We start from the raw sequence: 15,730 nt of genomic DNA, 5'->3' as shown, positions 1-15,730 counted from the left end.
TACTATTGGCTGGTGCACCTCCTAATTGACCGGGCTGCGGTCGTTCTCTTTCCACGTAGGCTTTTAGTGGGCGGCCGCTGGAGGCGGCCTTATATTTTCTTCCAAGGGCAAAGGCACGTGCCGAGCACACTTGGATGGATGGTGTCACGATGGGGGAGTGGACAATGATGCACGTCTGAGCTCGCCGTGCTGAGAAATTGAATACCATTTAAGAAATAGTTTGAGGTTGGTGGTATAGATCTCAGGCATTACTACTATGCTATTGAAGTATTGGTGGGTTTGAGGGCTTCGTCTTTTGAAAAGGAGGATCACATGGTGGGTTGACGTTGTGAAATTTCTTCCCACTTTATCTTTAAGCCCAATTTCACATAGAAACCTCGTTTATTCATTCATATAGCTTTATAGAAGCTGGAAGGATGAATTCAGTGGGGTCAAAGATCCAATGGCGAGCCGGCCTGTTGTTGGATGCACGCTAGGGTCAAATATCTAGAAACAAATATTAAGCCAGAAATCAAATACACAGTGATTCTGGCCCACACCGAATCCCAATCAGTGTCCCGTGTTCAAATTAGAATTCCTGGAACTCCAAAAACTGATGGTAGATGAGGTCACAGATGAAATGATTTACACCTTCGGTACTAAATTTTAAGGTCAGAATATCTTTACAAATGCTGCGTGAAGAAAAGAAGTAACAATACAAAAAGACAACAAGAAACATTAGCTGCAGTCCGGCCAAAACTGACTTTATTGAGGCTTTTATGAGCACCTTCTATGCCACAGTGAATCATAGCTGCTCCCTAACAATGTTATAAACAGAAATAAGGATCTCCACACTGATCAAGATAATGATTAGCCATTCCAGGAAATCCGATTTCCTATTTTGAAGGATTTCCTGAAGAAATCGAATATTATGCTGCACAAGAAACAAATCGAAACATTAAATAGAAGAAAGTTGACCATATTAGGTAAAAGATACTTCAATAAAGAAAACATTACCTCAACAAATTTCAATTTAAAATCAAGGCTTCCAAATCTTTGCGTTAGTTCATATTCATCTCGAAGATACTCCCATATCTGAGCATAGTTGGCATTTTTCCAAGCAATGTCTGACCTGGAACCCGCAAGAGTTATGGAACATACCTCTGTTATCTACTGTCTCATAAACTATTATAACCATCATAGACTGAAACCATAAGCTTTGAGTAGCCAAACATGGTAGATGCTTATATAGATGCAAATTCCATGAAAAAAATTGACCAGAAAATCAATCTAACATAGAAATGAGATATCTATTCTAGTAGTACAAGTTGAAAGAAGCTTTGTTAATTTCTTGACACTTCCAATACCAAAGCACACAACCACATAGCACTCATGCAAGAGCAGTGAGATATTAACTTTTTTGCATATCGAAGTTTCAGATAGCATCTTACATAATGTCAGAACTACACTATTCATATATGAGAAGCACAGTAGTACAGTACAATTGGAAGGCATGCATGTTCCAGCAGTGCAAGTCACCACTATCCCTAAATGAGGGATTCTACCCATTAAAAATGGCATACCCAAGTGACCGCAAGTGGATATAGATAGCCTGAGAAATTTCCATAAATAATATAGTGTATCATCTTCTAGATAGTAGCTACTAGCTCATATAACTCTTGTAGCATAATAAAATGCAGAAGGTTGGCAATCCAAAACAATTCCAGAGGTTGCATAAATTTTCATATCATTGATTGCTTTTGTTTGTTCAATTTTTTATACCATCTCCTACTATAGCAACATAACAAAGGTACATGTTATATTCATTAAAGTTGGTTGCATGATATAGACAGCTCGTTTTAGCATTCTTCTGTTTAAAAACTATGATATATTTAACATTGCATACAGGAGTATAGAAAAATTCATATAGGCAAAACCTACATTACCACAACTTACAAAACGTTTTAGAGCATTGCTTGCAAAGCTGTGTATTGCTATTAGATTTGTCCAATATCCATTAAAAGAAAAAGAACCAAAAAAACAATCATAATTACCTCTCAAAGAGCCCAAGTTTAAGAATTACATCTGCCAAATTAGAGTTTGCTTTGCCCACCAACTGGAAAAGCTTTTTCCTCTTCATAGTAAAGGTACCAGTTTTTTCCATGCCACGATTAATATCTGTAAATTCTGCTACCATTCCATCAACCTAGCAATAAAAGAGAGTTACAAAGTTCCTCTGATTTTAAACACATTAAAGTTTCACAATTGATTAACATACTTGCCGAATATAATAATCAAGAGCTATACTCTGACCAAGTACACTTCCGATTGTGCGGATTCCATCTATGCTCAAATTCTTAAGCATAATATAATCAAGCCCACCTTGCATCCATGTCTCCAAAGTTGGTTTTTCCACAACCACATAATCTGCCATAGGAAATTCAACAGTAAGGGATATTCTATCCGTCGGAAATTCAACAGTAAGTGACAATCTATCATAAATAAAAATTTCCTACTTTAGAGGGGTTTAGTTAGAATTCAAAAGAAATACCAAATAATCATTATTGAAAGAAGTATAAAATAACTGGAAAATTTTATGTACAGCGAATCAATTCTGCAATGCCATTTGTATTAGCTCATAAGTTAGAAACCACAAGAACTATTTAGTTTAGTCCATGGAATAAACTCACCCATCCCATACATTTATAGTTGGCTAAACCAGTGCTACAGAGAATCAACAACGACCAGCTAAACCTGAATATCCATTCTTGAATCAGTTCGCAACTATGTGCACCACAAAACTGAATTTCCGATTCACATACAGATCAGAAGTACAACAAATCTTAGTTGCTAGCCTGTCTCAGTTCAGCCGTAAGAACCTTTATCTCTTACAAGTATATCATGCTCATTTAAAGCAAATATAAGTATGTGTGTGTATTATATATATATATATGTAATCTATATATACAGAGACCGACAGAATCTTCTCATTTTAAGTATATAGATTTATACATAATTCCACCTCCAAAGGAAATTTAAAATAATTTCTGTTTTAGTTCTACACTTCCCATGGTACCATCCATAACTTCTAAAAGCTCCCTCATGGCATATTCACATCACACAGATCCATTTTAAATCTTTCCCAATCAACTTCATAATACCACTTCGCTCATATATTCTTGTGAACTACTTTCTAAACTGTGAAGATCATCTCATTTTTGCTTGCATGTGCAAGTGCAAAGAAACCTCTTGCTTTTGCAAGGAAAAGAAAAGAATATATAGCATCTAACTGAGTTGGCTCAGCAAAGCTAGCGAAAGTGTATATCTGGTTTTAACTAGTTTAACAATCTTACCATCCTTTCTCATCTCTGGCAGCAGACCTGATGCATGTTTCTCGACAATTTTCAGATATCCATCTGCCTCATGATCAGAAACATTAAATAAGACAATGGAACCATATTGGAATACTACCATATAGTGGCAGTAACTATCATTGATGAAACCAGCTTCCAGACCCTGCAATCAGAGAGAAACTACATGAAACAAAATGATACTACTAATAGCTATACAAACCTAACTCCCAAGTGCGCCAAAGAAAGATAAAAGATAATAACTTAACATTCATATGCTCCTAGTGGTGTTACTTGCTATCCCATATAGTAGCGAAAAAGTCAATTTCATTCCTAATCAACATAGTCAGAATAAAGCAACAGAAAGTAATAAACATAATTATTTAAAATTAGGGAACGGAAGGTAAATAAATTACTAAACAAGCTACTCAGATATGCAGAAACATCTACTAGAATGTAATATGCAACTGAACAAAATGTTGGTTGTAACATGAGTATCACAAAGTGCAGACTAAACAAAAAAATCGAGGAAAAACAAAGAAGTATTACCTGAGGATCACCTCTAACATCGTAATATTTCAACACTACATAATTCGTGGCACGAGAATTTGGCGGAATCACATTAAAAGCATTCTGCGACTGCAAGCTCCTCAAGTCAATACTACATCCACACCAATCCGATCACCAAACGTAACCATCACAACCATAGCAATAGAAAGCACGACAGCAAGTTAAAAAGATGTTAACTTAGATCAAGTACCTAGTACAGAGGAAGTATGCCTTCACGGTTATGACTCGGCTCTGCTTCTCCTGCTGCACCTCGAGGAGGTGCTCCTGATACCCCTCGTCCTCGGAACACGACGCGGGGAGCTGCTGCTGCTGCTCCTCCTTCCACCCGATCTCCGGCGACAGGGAGGAGAAGGTTCTTAGGGTTCGACTCCGGAGTGATCCCGAGAAGAATCGCGGAAGGAGGTGGTGGCGTCGGAAGAGGAGGGAGGAGATGGGGAACCGAGGAGGAGGGGGAGGGGGGAGGGAAGGGGTTAGGGTTTGAAAGGAGCGAGAGAGAAGGGGGGGCTTCCTGTGAGGAGAGGAGAGCGCTGCTCTGAGATGCTTCTCGAAGGAGCGAGCTCTCCAAATATCCATGGGGGAGTTGGAGAGAGAAGAGATTACATTGGAAGAGAGAGAGAGAGGGAGAGAGAAGTTAGTGGAGAGGAAGGAAGGAGTGGAGGAGAGAACAGACGAGGGAGGTAAGCCTTGCGGCGCAACCGCGCGAGGCGTCGAGTCGAGATCAGAGGTTTGGGTCGGATTGTTTTTTGATCCGTAACCCGCATTTTTATGCGGTAGCAGATCCGGATCTTGATCTCGGATTGGGCCGGCCCAGGTTTGAGAGAAAGATGGTCCGCAGTCTCGATTGTAGGAATTCGCCCCAGTTTGTCTACTTGGCACTCTGTGATTGGTCGACACGCTAATGTTCTCTAGATTATGAAGGACCCTTCTCCCTACCACAAACTTTTTTCAAACCAGACCTAACGGCTAGTTAGGCAGCTGATATGAAAGTGAAACACTAGTCTCTGTCTTTTATTTAAGCGTGTTAGGAAGTCCATTTCCCTTTCCATTACTGCAAACATTTTTCCCGGCTAAATCTCCTTGTGCTCTCTTTCCCCAACACTGCTCGTGCATTCCTTTTCCCCCACTCCTCCGCTCGCCATTCCGCAATCTACTATATTGTTACTGCCTAACTCTCCATATCTGGATCCATGATGGTATTAATGGCCGTCGTCGAGCGACAAGCCTTTGAATGCTTCTGCATTTATTTTCTTGCTTTCGTTTCTTTCCTCTCGTGTCGGCTTCTTCAACCTGGGGCATGGCGGCAGAGGGCCCGTCGGGCAAGAAGCTGCGGAAGCCGTATACGATCACAAAGTCGAGAGACCGGTGGACGGCCGAGGAGCATGAGAGGTTCCTTGATGCCCTCCTACTGTAATTTTCGATCTTAGATGTTATCATTACCGTCTATAAATGATTTCAGTGAAAAATGTTACCTATCTGCTTCTTTTGATGATTTATATATTTGTTTATGGCACTGCATTTTCTCCAATGATTTTGTGGATTATTTACCAAAATTTTAGATGTGCGTGATAAGAAGGGGTTGTAATTTGTAAATATGACTTCAAATTAATTGGAACAACAAATTGATGTTATCTTTTGTTGTTTATATATTTACTGAGGAGATTAGATTAGATTCGATTCGATATTTTGCAATCGCAGGTATGGTCGTGATTGGAAGAAAATTGAAGACTTTGTTGGTACAAAAACAACAATCCAGGTATCCTCTTGATATCTATGTCAAGCAAGTTTTTGCTGAATATTTAGTTGAATATCTCCCAAATACTCCTTTCGATAGCAAAACATGGATCTATTGTAAGAAAATCTAGCTCATAAAGTTATCTCGAGATAAATTCTTTTGATAAGTTGCACTTAATACTAGACTATCTTTGCATAATTTTCCTTATGGTAGTACTTAAAATTAATACTTGACCATTTCTTGTTTTCAGATCCGCAGCCATGCTCAGAAATACTTCCTAAAAGTTCAAAAAATTGGATTAGCAGCACATGTACCTCCGCCTCATCCTAAGCGCAAAACGGCGCAGCAGCACCCACAAAGCTCTTCCAACACTGGTTTTTTTTTCACTCCTTTTATTCTTTCCGACATGTCTAAATACTTCCTTATTTGTACTACATAGCTCATTTCAAGATTTCCATAATTCCAACTATGTTTCGCAGATATATTGCCGCTGCGAGCATCTGAGATTCATCCTGCACCGAGTAATTTTCTTCCTGCATGCACTTCTTGGGATGCCTCATCTAGTTTGATAAACTACAATTCCAGTGAACCAAGGCCCTTAAATGATTGCTATAATATCCTTCCTGAATTCAAGGGCAAGTGCATGTTTCTACATGTATCGTATAACTATAATTGTGTAAACTTGTTATATCCTCTGAAGCATAAGGATGCCTTTTTCCAAAATTTCAGGTCGTGGTGGAATATTTGCAAAACAAAGTTTATATCAGCAAAATGCGAGTTGGAATCTGAATTCAAGTCGGGCACAATTAACCAATGATGTACCTGCGCAATCAAATCTATATTCATCGTATTCTGGTACTCTGTCGCCATGTTTTCGTTCTTTTCTCGATAGTAACAGTCTGATAGTTGTGGTAGAATTGCAATGTGATGCAATTCTACATTATCACCTTTGGCGGAGAAGTATATTTTGGTTTAGTTTATTTATTATCATCTGAAAGGCTTTTCGATGTTGTTTCTTGCAGTAGTGCCTGACTTTGCTCAAGTGTATAATTTCATCGGAAATATGTTTGATCCTGACACTATATGCCCAGTGGAAGTCTATTTAGACAAGCTGAAGGAGATGGATCCTATCACTGTTAAAACTGTAAGATATCACTATATAGATTCACTGTTCTACTTGATAATAGCTTGACTCTCGCAGATTATTGAAAAGTTTCTTACTTTCATCATTAAAGCTCTTCCATCTTTACATGTAAATGTGATTAGATATCACACTGGCTTGTTTCTTTTTCGATAATTGTTAAAGCTCCTATTTCAGAAAAACTTTGCAATTTATCAATTACTGAACTAATAATAGTCTTGGAAGATGTGAATCCGATAAAGGGTTAAACTATATCTGTCTCGAGATTCATGAGTTTTCTCCTGATAATTGATGCTAAAGTCTCTTTCGCGATACATGATAGATGAAATATTACTTTTTCTTCTTTTATTTCATCCTTCAGACTGAATAATCTTTTCATTTATGCAGGTTTTGATATTGATAAGAAATTTGACTATCAACCTATCAAGTCCCGATTTTGAGCCTCTTGTGAGTATGCTGTGTTGCCTGGCCATTATAATTCTTTCGGCATTGCTTTGCTCCTGCTATCTACTGATATCAGTGGATGAACTTTGAGTAGTTATGAAACACTTCACAATTATAACGATAACTCTAAACAATTTGTGTTACCCTCACCGAACTTTTTCTAATCAGATACTAATGATACATAATGAGTAGAGAAATTGCAATGTGCTTCTACAAGAACAGTATGAATACACAAAAAAAAAAACGAAAAGATTAAGCAGAAACACATAGAAGATTAAGAATATCAGAAATGGTTATCAGCTTATTTAAAAAATTTGCTAAACTTTCTGATGGTGTCAGTATATGTATCATGTCTAACCGGCATTGCAAGTGATGAAAAGAAGAACAATACTGATCATTTAAGTTAAAAGGAGAACAAGAATCTATCCTTCTGACTCCTTTTTCATGATTTATGAGTATAAGTTATTCTTCTTTCATTACTTTCCTCTCTTCTATTCTTTTGTGAAACAGAGAAGGTGGCTATCGACATATGATGCGAAAACCAAAACAATTGGAGTAACCTCTGAGACTGCTACGCCAGCAATAGCATATCTACGGTATAATCTCTACCAATTACGAAGCAAATTATGAAGCAAATAAGTTATCATCAAACTGAATCTTTGCCATTTTTGTGCAAACAGGGAAGACTGTAAGATCCATCACAGAAGGCAATAAGATCTACCACCTTAAACTATCAAACTGAGAGAATAACAGTTGCTTCGAATTCATCCATGTTGATGTTGCTGTTATTGATGCATTACTATAGAAGTTTGACAATTGCAAACTGCAAAGTTATGTGAAATAATTGGTATCTGGAGATTAAAGTTGGTTGGTTGGTTGTTTGCAATAAATTTAATATTTGTTTGCCTTTGTTGAACACTTTGGAAGGCAAGGAAGTCATGTGGACTATGAAACAAAATAGTTCAAAATTGTACTGTTACTCTTATCTGTCCTTGTTTAGAACTCTCTTCATCTCTTGTCCCCTTTCTCTATGATCAAGTACAAACAAGTTTGTACTTTTCTACAAATTTCTTTAAGAAAAAGATAAATTAAGTTTTCACTCCCTAAATTATCGCTCTCTTAAAATATAAGAGGCACTTTTATTCTTCGAAAATATAAGTGATATTAGGTCATAATACACCGCCAAACGTCGAAAGTTTAATTTAACCCAAAAATACAAGGGTTATTGCAATTTTTACAATGTGGGTGCCATGATGTTAAGATATTTTAAAGAATTAAAATAAAACAAGTTGGAAGCTAAGCATCCAATGAAGTTTGACCTGGCTCGGTTTTTCCCCTAAAAATTATTAGAACTATTGCCCCTTCATGCTGATACAATTGATTTGGACATCTCCAGATTTAGTAGCCACTTGCTCATTTTATTATCAATTATACCTTTGGATATTCTTTAAGAAAAAACTCCAATTGCCTTATAGTTGACTTGGCTAATTCTCCTATTATTCTGGTATATTCTAGATTATATATTTTCTTTTCTTTTACTCATAATATAAAAGTATCAATCTGCCAACATGATCGTGCTCAGATGGTTAACGAGACTTTCAACACGGTTTTGAAAAACATATTAAAGTTAGTAACTATTCGTATCGATACACAACGCTTCTTTTAATAGATCCATGAATGTATATTTATTTTTCTAATCCTTGCAACTTAGAACTTTAGATAATTCTTTCAAGATTGCTAGAAAGCTTAGAACTTAGAGCTTTTGGATTTTTCTAATCCATGAATAACTTCTTTAGACATAGGATGATGGGTAGTTGTGGTTTTCTTAACTATCCTAGAGGCAAGTGGAGAGTAAAATATAATATTCCACATGGGAGGATTATGTTAAGAAAGGTCAATGCTAAGTGTTAGACTAAGTTTTAGGAGTTAAGGCTTAAATGCAAAAAAGTGATTGCTATCTCATAAATAAAGTAGTTCCTATGGATCATTGAAAAGAAATCTACAAACTATGGACATAAATTATTTTAGAGAATTTTATAAATTATACTTTACATTTTATTTATTATATAATTCACATTCTGTCTTTGAAATTTTAGTAACCGTACATCTACTTTTTTTCTTATAATTCTTATTTAATATTTTCCGTTAATTTAAACAGTGCTAGTAGAGGAATATTTTGTTATAATATATAAAATAACTTCTAAATACTTAAATTACCTGTGTTTTCTTCATAGGAGAGGCAAAAATGAGGAAAAATAGTAATGATAGTATTTTAGTAATTTAGTTGATAATATCAGTTAATTAAAATAAACCAAACGTCGAATTATAAAATCGTTAAAAACAGAATATGAATTACAAATTAGGTAAAATATATTATAAAATACACATTCTTTTAATTTTGTTAAAAACCCTTGTAGTACGAGTAGTAATTAAGCCAATTTCAAGCGAATGTAGTATATTAGGTGGCTTTTTTAATAATAAAATTATAATGTCATGAATAGATTAAGTCACAAACTGAGTTATTCAACTAACTCAATTAGACTCATTTGAATAATAAGTTTAAGAGAGTACCTAAACTCAAGCTCCTTTAAAATCCATAGTTGCCCTAAAAAGAATCCTTAAACCCATACAACTTGTTAAACAAGGTCCAAACTAGTATACAAATACCAGCTACCATCCAAAACTCCCTATTAATTATTAACGACGTTGACCTCCTAACGTTACTTCTCACTTGTGCTCACACATTTATCTAATAAACCTACCGAAATTTCTTAATAGAAACAAGACAACAACAACTAAAAAAATAAAAAGGGATAAAGAATAAAGGGAACCGGGTGTTGCACCCGAGGATTTGACCCACGGGGTAAGAGTTTCCTCATGTGGACATAAACCGACCACGTCTCCCAAAGCGCAAACCTCGTACCCTCTCCCCCAAAGAGCCAAATCGTATGGTAGGCGGGCAGAGGACCAGGGGACCAGGCAACTGGCAATAGAAAGAAAATTAAAAAATAAATTAACTAATGCCAACCACCTACTAATATTATTATTATTATTATTATTATTATTATTATTATATTATGGAGAATTTTTATAAATCACTCTTTATTCATCTAAAATATACTTATCTCTATATCTCTTCTTTCTGTCCGAGATGGGAGAGAATAAGAGGATAAAAGAGGCATAGATGATTTAACTATTTTATAAATATTTAGTATATTATAATAAAATATTCTTTTGTTGGTATCGTTCATATTAACTCAGGTTTTACATAAATTATAGAAAACAAGAAGGATTGTGTTACAAATCACAAAATAAATTAAATAATCAGTGACTATTATGGTTTGGACATGAAAACAATCAATATTTATTTTTTCCATCATAATTAATGGTATCAATTATCAATACTTCTCCTATTTATCTTTATATTTTTATTAACAGTAGACTAATAGTAATAATTTAATTTAGATAATATGAGATTAGCTGCCTAAGTATGTCATTAAGCTAAACCAAACTGGTAAAACAAAATTTCCCCCTCTTTTCAAAGATTAGGACCATTATCTATGGTTCTCTCTTTAATATTATTGTGTCTCTTAAAGAACAAATGAGCAGGTCTATTACAGCAGCAATGAATTTGTCAAAGGTTATATAATTCCCAAGAGTTTGGTGCATATTCCCACATATTTGCCAATTTCTACATCTAAAAGAATGTAAAAATATTGGTTTTTATTTTTACTATGACTAGTAGTCATTTTAAATTTTTCTAAAAAATAATAACATAAAACAATTCAATTTAAATAAGTAAATAAAATAATATATTTAACCTTTAAAGCCCTAAAATTATGTATTGAATAATGAAACTTGGAGTAGGAAGGGAGAGAAGCATTCAGTGCTCCACCCCAAAACCCAAAGACCCACATGCTAATAGGGGAAGTGGGTCCAATGGTTCTGATTGGACCCAGGCGGTGGGGCCTACCTGATGTCATATGTGACGTGTGTGGTATTAAAAGCCATGGCTTTTAGGGGGATGGAAGAGGTAGTGGGGGGTAACTCTAGTTGCTGCTTTCCTAGGTTTTCCATTAACTTATTATTATTAGACATAATTATACTTAAAAACTTTTATAACTATTTATTAATTTTTTTTACTGTCACATAGAGATCCCCTCAACTACTCAAAGTATCTCGCACTTCTTTTTCTCTTTTTTTTCTTACTAAAATAAAAGGGTAGAATTTAATGGAATTAATGTTCTAAAAAAAAATTCCCAGAGGGGTTTATATGTAAAAATAAATAAATTAGGAGGTTATATGGAACTTGATGATACCACTTATAATTGGTGAAATTATTGGAACACCTCATCTCCCACGTGTCGTTAAAATTATTACTATATTTGTGAGGGTTCGTGAGACACGTCTCCTCGTGGCGATCTGCCATTTGTCCCTCGGCCTTCCCACTATTGGCAAATTAGGACAAAAACAGTGTTTTTGTAGGTTCCCCCCCCTGTAATTTGAGCTTATTGCAAAGATATCATATTGTCCTTTTCTTTTCTTTTTTATTTGATTATAAGCCCATGGAATAAATTAAGGGCCAATCTTGGGCAACTAAGATAATAATTCCATGAAACAAACCATAATTATGAGTCAAATTGTATGCCTTCAGTAAAAATATTTATTAAATATTAATCCAACCTAACGTTTATCTAGGGTGGTAATCCCGCTATGTTAGCTGAATTTGGATCTAATCATAATATTGTAAATATGAACACGACTCGTTTATTAAATAAGCAGAAATTTTCTAAACGGAAACATGACTTATTAATTTAAATAAATTATAAGGGTCATTCAGAATGGGTTATTGGTGATAAGTTATTAAAATCTATATAAATTATTTGAGTTATAAACGGATATTTTGAGGGCTATAAATAAGTTTTCTGAATTAGAGACATGTTAAATCATAGATGAATTAATCGAGTCATAAATAATTATTGTATTATAAACAAAATGGGGGGCAAGTCATAAACAGATTAGACAAGTTAAAAGATAATAAACATGAAAATAATTCGCTTGATAATCATATTAAGTTAACTCATCTACTATCCGAATTAAAATAAATTATATTTAACACGTTTGAAAATTAAGTTTCATGTTATGTTATCGAGTCGGGTCAACTTTTGCCACCTTTTACATCTATATCAGTCAGGAAAATAAAACATATAATCTCTTTCGTAGCAAATTAGGATCCGATTACTAAACTACAATATCAGCCTAACCTTTTTATTATTATGAATGATAATTCTCTTTGAAAATCGATAATAGTTTGTACCTATAGTTGGATTATTTAATAAAAAGAAATTTATCAAAAGTAGCTTACTACGTCGTACTATATAGATATTTATCATTAAAATTTTAATTAGAATATCATAAAGGTATTTCCTACTTAATTGGTAATTAACCATTAAGAAAATCAGGACAATAATCAGTAAATATCTGAAAAAAAGCCAAAAGCCAAAAGCCATGTCTATCGTATATGACTTGTCGGCGGCTAATAGGCTGGTGAAGAGTGGGCCCCGGTCGAGCGAGCTGCTGACACGTGTGTGACAGGATGGTCAATCTCCTGTGCGAGTGCCGACGCTTGACCAGCGGGCAGTAGCCAGTAGCGCATCCTGGGCCCCGCGAGACCGCCCACCGTTTCCTTTTCTCTCTTTTTCCCCCCTCGCGTCCCGCACACACACACACACATCCACACCCAGCTGAAATCGTACGCTACCGCGGTGGGACCCACCGTCTAAAGAAATACACGTGGTGCACCGCAACCAAATTCTGTGTTTAGGGCTCAATCAATACCGTGACACCAAATGACTTTGTATTGTCTATTGACGAAGACCCCCAAAAAAAACACCGATCGAAGTCATAATATTGACTCCAATTATAAATAATTATTATAAAAAAATTATTTAATTTGATAGTTTAAAAGTTTAGTTTAATTGATGACTCGACGATACAATTGGTTTAAAAAGTTGGTCGACTGTGTGACAGTTTAAATATATATCGACGATGTTTAGTTAAGAACAATAGTTCAATGAGACATATAAAATAAAATCTAAAGCTAATATAAATATTAGTGTTTTTTTTATCTAGAGAGGATAAATATTTTATCTATCTCATATTTAGTCTTCGATGCTCTTAAATAATACAAAAAATAATAAAAGATGATAAATAAAAATATTCTCTTAACTAATATTCTCATTATTATTATTAAAAAGAGGAGCTGTTAAGCCGGTTGACTCCAGAAAATTAAAACAAAGGGTACAAAATATACAATAATTCGCTATGTTCGACCCTATTTGAATAGCCAGAATTCCACAGTATGAAAGTGATTAGGCGTTATTTTGGACTTTATAAGGAACAGTAATAAATAGGTAATTTCGCAATCGCTCAAAAAATTTCACAAGTAATACTAGAGTAAAATTAAAATCTAGACCCTATTATATATATATATATTTCTAATGTTGAGATCACCAGGTTATTTCTCCCTTCACGTTTTGCCAAATGACTGTAGCAATTATAGGCAAAAGAAATTATTAAAATAATCTGAATTTATCTAATTAAAAAATTAAATAGAAAACCAACAGATGTGGTGTTACTATATTTTAAATACTTAAATGAATCAAAGTGAAACGAAAAAAAAAGAGAGGAGGAGGTGAGAGGGTAGAGATGTAATTATACTCCAATCAGTTCAACTCCTACGGCGTCGACACTAACAATGAGAGGGATACACCCAATTTTCGGAGCAAGGTTAGAAGAAATAGTCAATTTAATTATTCGGAGTCGTGGGTTGGAGGTGGAGCTTTCCCATTGGCTGGAAGGGGATAGTGGATAGGGGAGATAGAGACCGGGGATAGCCGGTCTGGATACCGGGGATGGGAGGAACGGAAGGTTTTTAAGGTTGGAGTTAAAAGAGTTTGGTTGCCGTAAGTGGAAAGCTTCTCTCTCTCTCTCTCTCTCTCTCTTTTAATTAATTTATTAATTTTGTTTTGGGATTATATAGTTTATTACGTGGGGCCCACGTAGTGGGCGAGTTGGGGTGCACTTCTTCTTCTTTGGATTTTTTCCCCCTTTCAAGTCCTTTTCCTCTTTGTCTTCATCAGACCGCAAAATCAACGGCCCATATTCAAAACCACTAGGGCTTTTTCCTGGACCAAACCCCTGATTTATTTATCTTCTAATTAATGTTCGCAATTTTTAATTAAAAAATTAGCAAATTTTAGATGAAAAAATAATTGCTTCTCTGTTAGTTGTGACCGATATGCGAATTATATTTGTGTATTTATACCCTTAATTTTTTTTAAGTAGAAAAAGGAAATATTTAATCTTTTTATTTTTATCTTAATAGTATCGAAGATTTACAAGATAACCATAACTAAGTAGAGTTATGGTGTTAGGCCATTAGGTATAACGACAGGATGATTATAATACCCCTTATGACACTTAGTTGGGGAGTATTTTAAATTTTTTTATTATTTTATTTTATTAAGATAATAAATATATTAATTGAATGAATTATAACTACTCTTTGATATATACATTAAATAATTACATCAACTCTCTTTAGAAAACAAACAATAATAAAACCAAATTATATATTTGACAATTGTTCGAATAAATGGTATACGCTTCATTTTAATAAGCGGATCTTATTTTTTATACTTAACACATCTAAACTAGGTTTTAACTACACTTAGACCAACAATTACATATTTTATTATATATCCTTTTTTTACATTTTAATTATCTCAACTATTTAATATGTTAAATCATTATCATACTCTAATTTTTTTCAGAATAAGAGTAAAACAATCTCAGAAACATTTACAATAACATGCGAGACATATATAATAAGAAAAGATTAATATGCCACTAAAAATAAATGATGGGTCCTGTGTGAAAGTGGGCACTAGTTAAGATCTAGATGTTATAAGTTTGTGAATCTTCTTATTTTCAGAGAATAATTATGCTTTAATCTCATATGAGCTTTGGTTATCCTACTTTCATATGCTCAAAATGCCAAGTATTGAAGCAATGCAAAACATAGTTATTATAATAATCCATGATGGCTTTTTTTTAAAAAATTAAAAAAAAAAAACTTACATTCAAGATGACTTCTTCATTAAAATTGACTTTTAAATATGATATCATATATATATATATATGCATTGCAAATTTGGGATACTTAATAGGTAGATTATAAAAAGAATGCTGCTCGATTACTTGTTTGACAGCAATGCGATGAGTGTACGGCTCTTGTACTATAAATCACAAATGAGTCATTGATCATTAAAAAATACCACCCTTTGATTCTTTCTTAATTTTTGCTAACAAAATATCACAGAGGAGGTGGATGGGATGAGGAAAAAGAAAATTATCAAAATAGTCAAACAACAATAAAATGATTAATAGCAATGGAGGTTAAAAAATTAAAAAATAAAAAAGAGAGAGGGGAAATTTCATAGATTCAGTAAT

The 15,730-nt window shown here is 34.4% G+C and overlaps 2 protein-coding genes across 4 annotated transcripts; one reads left to right on the top strand and one right to left on the bottom strand.

The window, feature by feature from the left end:
• Positions 1–617: 617 nt before the first annotated feature.
• On the bottom strand, positions 618–4,611 carry LOC140776779 (protein RETARDED ROOT GROWTH, mitochondrial-like). The gene is made up of 7 exons (XM_073120635.1): positions 4,090–4,611; positions 3,879–3,990; positions 3,333–3,495; positions 2,258–2,406; positions 2,034–2,185; positions 997–1,111; positions 618–913 (listed from the first exon to the last, which is right to left on the bottom strand). The coding sequence occupies exons 1-7, from the start codon at positions 4,470–4,472 to the stop codon at positions 785–787; spliced, it is 1,203 nt and encodes a 400-aa protein (XP_072976736.1). The 5' UTR covers positions 4,473–4,611; the 3' UTR covers positions 618–784.
• Positions 4,612–4,955: 344 nt separating this feature from the next.
• On the top strand, positions 4,956–8,201 carry LOC140776391 (protein REVEILLE 8-like). 3 transcript variants are annotated; one of them, XR_012106878.1, is made up of 9 exons: positions 4,956–5,306; positions 5,595–5,652; positions 5,882–6,005; positions 6,111–6,266; positions 6,361–6,486; positions 6,654–6,775; positions 7,160–7,219; positions 7,732–7,812; positions 7,897–8,201. XR_012106878.1 is itself a non-coding variant. In XM_073120087.1 (9 exons), the coding sequence occupies exons 1-9, from the start codon at positions 5,128–5,130 to the stop codon at positions 7,928–7,930; spliced, it is 924 nt and encodes a 307-aa protein (XP_072976188.1). In that variant the 5' UTR covers positions 4,957–5,127; the 3' UTR covers positions 7,931–8,201. The 3 variants fall into 3 exon arrangements, 2 of the variants coding, with proteins under 2 accessions (XP_072976188.1, XP_072976187.1); XM_073120087.1 differs by having other exon boundaries at positions 4,957–5,285; positions 7,727–7,812; XM_073120086.1 differs by having other exon boundaries at positions 4,958–5,306; positions 7,727–7,812.
• Positions 8,202–15,730: the final 7,529 nt, after the last annotated feature.

The sequence above is a fragment of the Typha angustifolia genome, chromosome 14 (genome assembly GCF_048772165.1).
Source record: "Typha angustifolia cultivar Huaian chromosome 14, ASM4877216v1, whole genome shotgun sequence".
NCBI classification, from domain to species: domain Eukaryota; kingdom Viridiplantae; phylum Streptophyta; class Magnoliopsida; order Poales; family Typhaceae; genus Typha; species Typha angustifolia.
The sequence above is the reverse complement of the archived record's forward strand: the minus strand, read 5'-3'. Positions and strand labels throughout refer to the sequence as shown.

Excerpts from the sequence above, each read along its gene's own strand:
- LOC140776779 (XM_073120635.1), bottom strand. The coding sequence starts at position 4,472 with ATGGATATTTGGAGAGCTCGCTCCTTCGAGAAGCATCTCAGAGCAGCG. Across the intron at positions 1,112-2,033 it reads AAACTTGGGCTCTTTGAGAG|GTCAGACATTGCTTGGAAAA; the intron begins GTAATTATGATT and ends TGCGGGTTCCAG. Across the intron at positions 914-996 it reads TTAAATTGAAATTTGTTGAG|CATAATATTCGATTTCTTCA; the intron begins GTAATGTTTTCT and ends TTTCTTGTGCAG.
- LOC140776391 (XM_073120086.1), top strand. The coding sequence starts at position 5,128 with ATGCTTCTGCATTTATTTTCTTGCTTTCGTTTCTTTCCTCTCGTGTCG. Across the intron at positions 6,776-7,159 it reads ATCCTATCACTGTTAAAACT|GTTTTGATATTGATAAGAAA; the intron begins GTAAGATATCAC and ends TCATTTATGCAG. Across the intron at positions 7,220-7,726 it reads GTCCCGATTTTGAGCCTCTT|AGAAGGTGGCTATCGACATA; the intron begins GTGAGTATGCTG and ends TTTGTGAAACAG.